This window comes from Colletotrichum fructicola (genome assembly GCF_000319635.2).
Source record: "Colletotrichum fructicola Nara gc5 chromosome Unknown KSG_Nara_v1_contig01, whole genome shotgun sequence".
Lineage (NCBI taxonomy): Eukaryota > Fungi > Ascomycota > Sordariomycetes > Glomerellales > Glomerellaceae > Colletotrichum > Colletotrichum fructicola.
The window spans coordinates 8,990,581-9,001,413 of NW_027094051.1; the positions used below are offsets into that span (position 1 = coordinate 8,990,581).

Sequence of the window (10,833 nt, forward strand, 5' to 3'; positions counted from 1 at the left end):
AACTCCCGTTCGCTGGGTTCCGGCTGTTTACGCGGCTCATGATAGGCATTTAGTTCTTGCCTATGACTTGAATGCCGACGGACTATTCCATGATCCTACTTTCATGGAATGAATCGTGTAATCAGTCTGTGGGTGACTTCCTGGACAATACTACGTCTTGGGAATGATTTAGTCGGTACCGATCTGAATGAGGCTTAGTGAGATGCCATCGGCACGTGTCCCTGTTGATCACAAACATTGGCATTGTGGAAAAGGTGAGCGGTCAACTATTCAAGTGGATAGCGAACCAGGGAAACTGACTGATGCTCAGCTGTACAATGACTCGCCACGGTGAGTGTCAAGTTAAGCAGTTGAGATTATGAGTTCAGTCTGTGAATGAATCTGGCGCTACTTCGAAGCAAATGTCAATGCCACAAATCGAATGACATTGCGTGTACAACGCGACGTGAAATTGCCCTTGGGCATGGCTTGAAAACCAAAACGCATCAACTAGCACTCAGTTCAACTTCTAAAACAAATTTGATCAGAGCGACAGTGGATAGAGCTAGAGAGGTGGATATCTCCATATCTCAAGACCCATATTCATCGGTGGGAAGAATCTACCAAGGGTATTGACAGCCTTACACCGTCCGTGACCTCCGATCATAAATCATCTGTCCGTTCGACACGTAGCCAAAGGGTCCAGGCTTCATCGGTCACTATATAAGTACCTCGCACTGCCATAGCTGAAAATGTTGCCCGCCTCTCAGCTGTTACATCACCATCTTTCCCTTCGCCTTACGACCCGATCAAGTCCATAATATTGTTAATATGAAAGCCTGCAAGGTTCTCCTCCCGTTCACTCTCCTAGGCACTGCCCTGGGAGTCGATATGGCCAAGTACCAGGCTGGGTCAGGCGTCGACGCCTCTTTCGAGCCGTTCCTTGAGTCGTACGTCAATCCTCTTCATTCCTGGGTATATTTTTATTTCAAGTGCTAACTGAAGGTTTCCTCAGTTTGTACGCTTTCGCCGAAGACCACACCTCCACCGACACGTTCACGGACTTTTTCGTCCCGGACACGGGCCGTCTGATTGTGCTCGAGAACACAGCGGAGGGACCGGACGCGATTGTCAAGCTCAAGCAGGCTCTGCTCCCCACAACAGGCGAGAAGCAGTGGAACCATCTGCCGAACGCTACGACGGTGCACTCGGAGACTTCTACCGAGAAGATCTACAATGTGCTCGGTGTTATCCAATCGCGATTCACCGGTGGCAACTGCTCGGTTGCATAGTAAGCACTCTCCCCCGCTCTCGGCCGAGTTGCCGCTATGACATTTAACGACGGTCGGACTCTGCTAACAGATCATCTGCACCTAATAGCTACTCTAGCCGCTTCACCGTGCTCAAAGACAGCGACGGAAAGGTCCGCAACGAGGCTCACAGCGGCTCGCTTGTGTTGTACGATGACTACGTCGTCGACCCGCCTCATTCGCCGACGAACATTCCCTGCTAAATCAATGCGCAACATGCGGCTAAGACGATGTAAATGTGGTGTAAATACGCTTGATGGATGATGAGCTTTGGATACTAGATATACCTGGACGACATGCATAGTTTCAGTTGCTGTTATGAGCATACCGCTTCAATCCCTAGAGCTATTGCTCAGGCTACATCCTACATGAACCCCAACAATTACGACATAATGACACTCCACTCTATATTCGCCTCTCTGAAACCTTTGTCATGCCTTCCTCTGGCCAAGAGATGGCGCTGAATCCGTCCCCCAAAAGTCCTTAGCGTTCGCGATGATTACCGATCCGTTCAGGAAGTGCGAACTGGCCTTCAAGTCTCAATTTCGCACTTTTATCCGCAGACCCTGGCTCCCTTTTGCTGGGAATGGAATGATGTAGTCTTGGTTGAGGTCAATATCTCTTTCCCGTGTGGTATCGAATAACTCGAGCGAAGGACCCTCTTGGCCGTTGTAAATATCGTATTTGCGGATGATTGAAGCAAGCACCATTGACATTTCTTGACGTGCGAAGTTCATGCTGTTGCGATTGTCAATACGGTAGTCACTGAAACCAGTGCAATAATCACGTACCCAATGCAGTTTCTAGTGCCTCTAGCAAATCCGATGAATCCTTTGTCAAGTCTTGGGTTGTCGATCCATCGCTGAGGGCGGAACTCGTGGGGATCTTCAAAGGCCTCTGGATTCATGTGCGCGATCTGTGTAGTCATATTTGTCGACGTCCCTGGAGGGAGGACATACTCCTTTCCTCTGCGCTTGTCATGGTAAACGATAGGAACATCTGGCGAGACTCGAGGTAGCCTGGAAACGACGCCAGGGTGAAGGCGTACTGTTTCTTGAATGATGGCACTCAAATACGGTAGCTTCTCGACCTTTGCGAAGGATGGCACTTTTTCGGGGTCAGGAAGGGCGGCAGTGATCTCGGCTTTGACTTTGTGGAAGACAGCTGGATTGGCGAGTAGTTGGTAGATGGCAGCTTGTAGTGTGTATGCTGTTGTACCCTCACCAGCAAAGACGACAAGCTGTGCCTCATGTGCAAGTCGTGGAATGGTTTTCTCTTCGTCAGGGAGCTTGCTGTTTAGTATTCCCTCGAAGATCGTGTTCTTCGCACTGTCAGGGTTTTTCGAGTTTCTGATTTCCTCAACCTTTTCAATCCACATCTGTTCAAATGTAAGCCAAAAATATCCTGAAGTTTGAATCTTTGGGTATCGGCAACGAACCATCTGTTTGTCCCACATTTCTGTCAATGATGGGATGAACGTCTTGACGGCCCACGGTGGGGCTAAAGCCAGCAATGTGCCGACCCAAGGAAAGTGGCAGAAAGTGTGGCTGAGGATAAAAAATACGTCCGTCGACAACATGTACGGCATGGCGAAATCGCTCTTCTCCAGAAAATGAAACGAGTCACCGAATGCGTATTCTGTAATCAGGTCGCTTGTGAAAGCCCGGAAAACGTAGTGCATAGGCAACACCTCGCTTGCTTTGCCAGCATCTTGCATCCGCGCAAGTAACTTTTTCAAGTACTCTTGAATGATGGGCTCCAGTCTGCGAATACTTGCCGTAGAGAAGAATCCGCTGATGGCGTTACGACGTCTTCGGTGCATATCATGGTCTATAGTTGCGACGATGGACTCCGCAGCTGACGAAGGGAACAAAGTTTGGTCAGCTAAGGAGAAGGTTCAAATGATGAATTAATTGTCGGCTTACTTCCTGTTCGCCTGCCGGTAAAGAAGTACTTGTTTGTCTTCCGCCCCGGTCCCGGAAAGATGGAGTCGATGAAGTCTGGATCATTGAAGTGGACCTCGTGAGGGTTTATGCGAACGATGGGGCCTGCGGTTATGTTTAGTTATTGGCTATGTCGTTGGTAAGATGTGGGAGGACGACGCACCGTATTTCTCATGCATTTGGCCGATCTTCCGGTAATATTGACCCCCAAGCACGACATCGTAATAGATCTCATACCAATAGGTCACAGCTGGGATGTTCAAGAAGTTGTTTAGCAGAAGTATCTTGAGTTATGAGGAGATACAAATTGGCAATCTCACCGGCAAGTCTTGGTCCTGGAATACCCGAGATCGGAGAAAACAACACTAATCTTTTGTCAAATCCTGTCCCTCAATGAAAATTGCCCAAGGGCGGTTTCATTCTTACAACGATACGTGATGAGCAAGAAGGAGTACACAAGCCACACGGCCAGAGCCGCATAGAGTGTTGAAGGGCTTAATATCCCTCCTTCTCTCCATGTGCTTATGAGACTGGCCACAAAAGGGTTCTGGCCGAAGCGTTCGAATGGTGACATGATCTCCTTCATTGATGAGGATAGCACATAATTCAGGCCAGGCCGAAAGATCAGCTCTTTGTAAACCGTTGCAGGTTTTATTCATATTGTATTGCCCGTCTTCGACATGTTTACAGCATTGCTCACGCACTATTCCTGATACTGCCTGGTTCTTCATGATGCCATTCAACATCCGGAGTCCTGCTATCCTCGATTTCGATTTGACGCAATATGCAAGAAGGAAGCTAAAGCCGTATATGATAGTGACCATGAAGAAAACATGTCGTTTGAATGAGCGGGGATTCTGAATCATGTAGGCACATCAAGGGGTCGGCAGGAACGGGGCGGCCCGGGGTTGACCCGTTGATTACATTGACCCTGGCGAGCACGCTATCATGCATGGTCAGCAACATCCACCACCGACACCATGCTCAAATTCAGAGTTTTTTGATTGCCAAGATTACACAAACCCGACATTCTCCTCGGCAAGATTGCTGACGCGCATAGCTTACGGTGTAGTGTTATGTAGGGGTCCAACAGTTTTGGACATGCCGCGTAGACGGGCGTCTGGCCGCAGTCCCTGCAAAGTTAGTCTTCAAACACGACTCCATGTCCGAACATTAGATGGGAACAAGATTAAGGTCGCAGACGAGGCAATAGTCAGCTTGGATGTCCACCGAATGTCGTGAATGGCACTATCGAAGTTGGATCTGACTCAGATGTAATTCACAGGACTTGGATGAGCTCCTACCTTCTCCACAACGTGAAATGGGATAACTTAGGAGAGATGAAGAGGACTAGCTGCCGGGCGTCCCGGGGGGATCTCGGTTCGTCCGATGAACTCATCGAAGCTGGGCAGTGGCTATTCATTCTAGACATCAGTAGGATTCGATAGCGTGTAAAGCCCCTTTCGACGTGGGCTGATCGAGAGATCGTTGAACTCAATGAGGAACGACCAGACTCATACTAAACTTGCATGTCTTCGTTTCTTTATGAAAGATAATTCTTGTTATTTTGTATCAATCACTCTGTGTCTATCCGACCTTTTCAAGGAGCCAATCGTGTTGTCAACCTTGTCGAAACTTACGTCTATATTTCAGATTCGTCCGACATGCAGGCACATGCATCCCTTCTTCTCGGCATAGCCACGGCTTTGTCGCAAGTCTCTTCGGTCACCGCTGCGCCTTTCAACGGCTCCACATCCCCTGCAAACTGTCGCTATCTTCCGGGAGACAGACAGTGGCCAGATCCGGCAACCTGGAGAATACTCAATGACACCGTCGGCGGCAGACTCATAGCGGGTGAACCGTTGGCGAAATCTTGTCACGGCGCTAGTTACGATGCTGACGCCTGTGCCGACATTCGGGCGCGATGGACCGAACCAGTCACATAGTCAGTCAACCCTTTGTGGACCGAGATTGCGCCCTCCAGAAGAACAGCCCATTGACATTCAAAACCAGTTTTCAGGATCCTGTCAACGTCATGTCACCCTACTGGCTCAACAACACCTGCAGTCCCTATACTTCACAGAACGCGTCCTGCATACTAGGAAACATTGCATCCTATGCTATCAATGTCAGCAGTGTCAGCGATGTTGTCGCAGGTCTGGAGTTTGCCAGACAGAACAATGTCCGTTTGAGCATCAAAAATACTGGGCATGATTACATTGGTCGTTCCAACGGTGAAGGGTCTCTTGCCCTGTGGACGCACAATCTCAAGGACATCACATTCTTCAACTACAGTAGCGCTGTGTACACCGGACCTGCAGCCAAGGTATCCGCAGGTGTTCAGTTCTTCGAGGCCTACGCTGCAGCGGCCAGCCATGGACTCCGAGTTGTTGGTGGGTTCTGTCCCACTGTCGGCATGGCCGGTGGCTATGTTCAAGGCGCCGGACACGGTCCACTAGGAGCTACGTATGGACTTGCTGCTGACAACACGCTGGAGTTCGAGGTTGTAACTCCAGATGGGAGACATGTTGTGGCATCGCGTACAGAAAACCCGGACCTTTACTGGGCACTGAGTGGTGGCGGAGGTGGCACTTATGGAATCGTATTATCGTTGACGACCAAGGCACACCCCGACGGACAGGTCGCGGGAGGATCCCTTGCCTTCGACAACACCAACGAAGAATCTTTCTGGGCAGCTATTGAGAAATGGCAGCATCATCTCCTTCTTCTAGACCAAATTCCGGGTTTCACTACTGTCTGGGGATTTACTAACGCATCATTCAGTATCGCTTTTGCGACTCTGCCCGGAGGCAATGCTTCCGGGGTGGCTGATGCGCTCTCGCCTTTCCTCAAAGAACTTGACAACCTCGGCATCGTCCCTTCGTCGTATGAGACCAGCGACCGCTCAACCTTTTACGAACACTACGAACACTACACGGGCGATATGCCCTATGGGCCGTACACTACAAACGACGTTATCGGCGGCCGTCTCATTCAGCGATCGACGATTGAACATAACGCAACCAATCTAGTTGCAGTCTTGCGAGACATCGTCAATTCAGACCTTCCCTCAGTGCGTGTCAATGGCATCGCCGCAAACGTAACGCATGCCCGCGCAGGAAACAGTCCAGGCGATAACGCTATTCTTCCAGCATGGCGCGAATCTCTGTACTGGCTCAATGTTGACGTGTTGTTTGATCCTGCATCTTCAGTGTCAGACATTCATGGAATTCAAGCGCAGGTCAACCAGTTCCAAGATCGCCTAAGGCCTCTAACGCCTGGTGGAGGAGCGTACATGAACGAAGGCACATACGACAATGTGGATTGGAAGACGGACTATTACGGTTCAAATTATGATAAGCTGCTACAGGTCAAGAAGACCTATGACCCAGAGTTTCTTTTGTATTCGCACACTTCGGTGGGGGCTGACGAGGTTACTGTGGCCTCTGATGGGCGCATCTGCAAGAACTAAGAGCTTGATCACGGTTTCATGCTGGTGTCAACCGCGCGGTGGGTTCGTTAGACTGCTATGTCTGCGATCGCCAATCCCCTGAAGTAGCTCTCTTCACAGATTTCTTTTCAATTTTCCAATTGTATTAATAGCTGTTTTAATGAACAGAAGGCCCAGTATGATGCCAGACAGAAAACCTCATAACTGGTAGAATAACGTTTTCCTCCTTGCCAAAGTCAATGTCACAAACGACTCGGAACTTTCAAAAAGCTTCACGAATTGCTTGATGCGACTGGAAGTAGAGTGCACCAAATCGCGAAATCTCACGATAGTGTTGCGTTGCACAAATCAAGAATTCTGTGGCTGAACGGTCTCATGCTAAGTTGCGCAGAATACTTTCTTTTTCTATTCTCTTTTCACCTCCCATCATTGGGACCAGAAATCACAAGCTGTGCCTTGCTTTCGACTGATTTTGAACCAATGATGCTACTATTACCAAGGTAGCACAACACCATCCCACTGGATCAACTTCCCGCCGTGGCTGTCCCTTGTAGCCGAGTCAACGACCTTCACGATTCCCTCAGTCACATCTTCAACTTTCAATGGCGCTTGCTCATGACCAAAGTAATGGGCACCATTGTTTCCAAGGTCCGTTTGGACCCAGCTGAGATAGCTGTCAGTACGTTCGTCCGCAAGTGCACCGGTTGGCCTGTCTTACCCCGGGTCGATGGGAAACGCAACTAGCTCCGGCTCTTCTCGGTGGATAGCCTTGGTCAACCAATGTGCAACGACTTTGGATGTGCCATAAGCTGCATTTGGCATGTCAAGTTGGTTCTGCAGGTTTATTAGCGGACGACCTGTCCACGAGATTGGTGCAGTATCTTACTGTCAACCAGGCCGAACACGAGCCAATTGTAATCCACTTGCCGTTCTTGGATTTCTTCAGCAGATGCAGCGTTGCTTGGTACGTAAAGATAAGACCGTGGACGTTCGGCACGTAGTGGCCTTCGATATCTTCGACTTTGATCTCGGACACCTTAGGCCATGCAAAACAGACACCGGCATTGGCAATGACAATGTCAAGGTGATCAATGGCCTGCGCTTCCAGTTGTTTCACGGCATCTAGACCGTCAGCCTTGACTGTGATGTCAAATTTGACAAGTACCAGGGAAGACCCCTTGGCTTTGGGCAGACTAGCCAGGGCCTTAGATGACTCGTGATCGGGATCACGAACCGTGCCGATGACGGTGTGATTAGGCCTAGCCAGATATTTCTCGAGGAGACCTTTGCCGATGCCGCGATTGGCCCCAGTGATAAGCACGATTGTTGGTGCCATTGTTACTTTTCGCTTGGGGCAGACTCAACAGGGCTGAATACACAAAGAGACACCGAGGTGAACGAAATCCGTTGCAGGCTTCTGGCTTATGGAATATCCATGGCCTTCAAATATCAACTCAAACATTCTCTCAACGCGTCATCGTCGCGTAACGCAGCAAATGTTGACCTTTCTGATGCACTGTAATCCGCAAAAGGCTGACAAATTCAGACTCAGTGGACCTCAGGAGTCTTGCTTACCGGGCAGCTTGGCCAAGCATGGTCACGGCCGGGATTGATGATGTTTGGAAGGTAACGGGTTTTGGCGCCGAAACTTGCTTGAATGTCTGTCTCATTACCTGGCATCGCATGTCAAAGCCGGCACCCTACTCGACCTGCCCCGAAGTCTCCTTTCATGCTGGCTGCAGGGTATCAATTGCAACAACATCATTTTCATTGACGGTTCGTCGCAACATGAATGCGACACAGTAGCTGGACCATTAAGTCCCACCTTTATTGAATGGAGGGATCACTTCTGCATGGTCAGCGTCTCGCAGATTGCTACAGACAAGCTTCCTAGTGAAGGCCAAATGCTGACCATGCATACTGCAAGGATGGACGGAAATGGGATCTATTGCCTCACGTGGGGGTCCGATTGCGTGCGAATGGGTCCCCATGAATCTCAATTTCGCTACCAGAACGACATGGAACGATAACGCGGATGACGACGACAACGATAAGGGCCAAAGATTTCCATGAACTCGGGTTTGTGAACAAAATAGAAAGTTTGGTTCCGTCAACATGTCAGCACAAACTCAAAGCTGTAAGCTCGAATGTCAAGGGGAAGGGGCATTGAAACTATCTCAAGACGCAGTAGACGCAAGGGAAAATTCAATTGGATTGCGTAAGGCTTGTATTTAAAACTCACAGATGTCAATAGTGAACTTAACACATTTACTACGTCTAGGTATGGGTAGATTGTTTCACGTCATATCTAATCAAGAGCATGGCGAATAAAGTTTACCATCGCTTGCCAAATCTCTTTGGATCCGCTACCGCTCAGCACAGTGAGATGCCCCTTTCCATTGGCAAGATATAGCTCCTTTGGTCCTTCAAATCGTCCGAATGCTTCTTCCTGCTCCTCGGCTGGAGATATGTCATCCAGCTCTGGAACGATCATTTGAACCGGCGTCCGAACGAGATAAAGAAGCTCCTTAGGTCTGAACAGGGCCAGTTTGTGGTACGTCTGCAACGTAATTCGATCTCGAAAGTTAGGTGCTCCACGGTCGATAACGGCATTCATAAAGTTGTATGCCTCCATGCCCCCTGGTCCCCCGGATCCTGCCATGCCGATGGGGTTCTCACCTCTGCTGTTGAAAGGAGGCAACGAAAACGGTTCGTTACCACGAAGCTGGGACTGCCGGTCTCTGATGAGCTGTGCGAATGCTTTCTCTCGCTTCTCTGGTTGGATGAAACTAAAGATGGGGCACACCATAACCAAAGCTCTCACCCGCCGAGAACTACGCCATCGATCGTTTTGTATTCCACCTTCTCCCTTAGGGCTAACATTCCGGAATTTGGATTAGAGAAAGAAATACGTATTGAAAAGCGCGAGGTCAGGACTCTTGCAATTCCGGAATGATTTCGCAGGGTAGACAATATATTTGGGATGGTTTGACGTAGACAAGAGTGCCCGCAAGAAGTTTGCGGAAGCCCTCGTACGACGTCTCAGGTTGGGCAAACAAAATGTATATCCTTTACTGACAGATGGACTTGAATGAACTACATCTGAAGTTTTCAAATGCGCCACGGACGATTTATGAGAGCCAAATGGCAGACAGCTGTACCACGAAAGTGCGAGGCCACCGGGCGATAACGGCACATGCTGAACATCCGGGATCGTCCTTAGCAGACCATCACCTCCACCCACGTTCCAAACTCGCGTATCTTGTGGTACAAGCCACGTGTCTCAGTGTTCGGGATCAAAATACCTGTTGAAACAGTTCTAGCCGACGTATTTGACACCACTGCAGAATATTCTTACGACATCGATGTGGCCCACAACTTTGCGGGCGGGAGATGCCCCCGGACGGCCCGAGGCTCCTTCCTTGGCTCCGTTTGTGTGCATGAGGCCCTTGTTAACCACCTCAACTTCTGATATTGGGCGTAAGTTGATCAGGCTACCGAAGTCCCTCACGTACTTCTCGTGGGTTAAGTCCCGGTGAACCGCGACCTGGCCTGTTGCGAGGGTTCGGTTTGCATCGTCAACCCGAGAAACTTCGTTGATACAGCATGCGACCTGGCTGACTTTGCAGCAAACGGTTCATTCCATGTTGCAACATCATCGAGGCTGGTCAGCCTGAGTGGGTGTAGTAAGGATAATTCCCACTTCAGGGCGTCGGACGTGTGTCGTATCCTGCTTATCTCTATACCATAGCCACAAAGTGCCAAACACCGCGCACAACGCCATTGGGGGCTGATACTGCGACATCTTCAACGAGACAACACGGCTAAACTGGGAAGACTACGACTCATGGTCCATGTTCAAAACGAAGGTTATCTGCAGGGGTCGGCGATTCGCGATGTACGGGGTAGCCACCTTGCAATCAGAACGGCACTCGATGTGGTATTTCCAACCCCCGTCATTGAAGGATTCTGCACGTCTGGCCAAGTTTCGCGATCTTCTGGTTTGATAACGCCAGAGACAAAACCTTATTCGAGCCTTCGCCACGATGGCGACACCAGTCATAGATCAAAGGTTGTGACTCGTCGGGCGGATTGTACAACAGGTCTGGCCAGGCAATTTGCAAGGGTTACCGAAGTGGTTATCGGCAAG

At 49.7% G+C, this 10,833-nt stretch overlaps 4 protein-coding genes across 4 annotated transcripts; 2 read left to right on the forward strand and 2 right to left on the reverse strand.

The window, feature by feature from the left end:
- Positions 1-810: 810 nt before the first annotated feature.
- CGGC5_v002580 (uncharacterized protein) lies at positions 811-1,492 on the forward strand (the record flags this gene model as incomplete). The annotated part of the gene is made up of 3 exons (XM_032025082.1): positions 811-929; positions 995-1,270; positions 1,360-1,492. The coding sequence occupies 3 exons, from the start codon at positions 811-813 to the stop codon at positions 1,490-1,492; spliced, it is 528 nt and encodes a 175-aa protein (XP_031878260.1).
- A 336-nt stretch (positions 1,493-1,828) lies between these two features.
- sdnE-0 (Cytochrome P450 monooxygenase sdnE) lies at positions 1,829-3,411 on the reverse strand (the record flags this gene model as incomplete). Its single annotated transcript, XM_032025081.1, has 5 exons — positions 1,829-2,027; positions 2,081-2,667; positions 2,728-3,146; positions 3,215-3,337; positions 3,396-3,411. The coding sequence occupies 5 exons, from the start codon at positions 3,409-3,411 to the stop codon at positions 1,829-1,831; spliced, it is 1,344 nt and encodes a 447-aa protein (XP_031878261.1).
- A 1,856-nt stretch (positions 3,412-5,267) lies between these two features.
- Positions 5,268-6,704, forward strand: ZEB1-1 (FAD-linked oxidoreductase ZEB1; the record flags this gene model as incomplete). The annotated part of the gene is made up of 1 exon (XM_032025080.2): positions 5,268-6,704. The coding sequence occupies one exon, from the start codon at positions 5,268-5,270 to the stop codon at positions 6,702-6,704; it is 1,437 nt and encodes a 478-aa protein (XP_031878255.2).
- A 471-nt stretch (positions 6,705-7,175) lies between these two features.
- Nor1-0 (Norsolorinic acid ketoreductase nor1) lies at positions 7,176-8,019 on the reverse strand (the record flags this gene model as incomplete). The annotated part of the gene is made up of 3 exons (XM_032025079.1): positions 7,176-7,347; positions 7,402-7,517; positions 7,570-8,019. 3 exons carry the CDS (start codon positions 8,017-8,019, stop codon positions 7,176-7,178), a joined length of 738 nt encoding a protein of 245 aa, XP_031878256.1.
- Between the last annotated feature and the right edge of the window lie 2,814 nt (positions 8,020-10,833).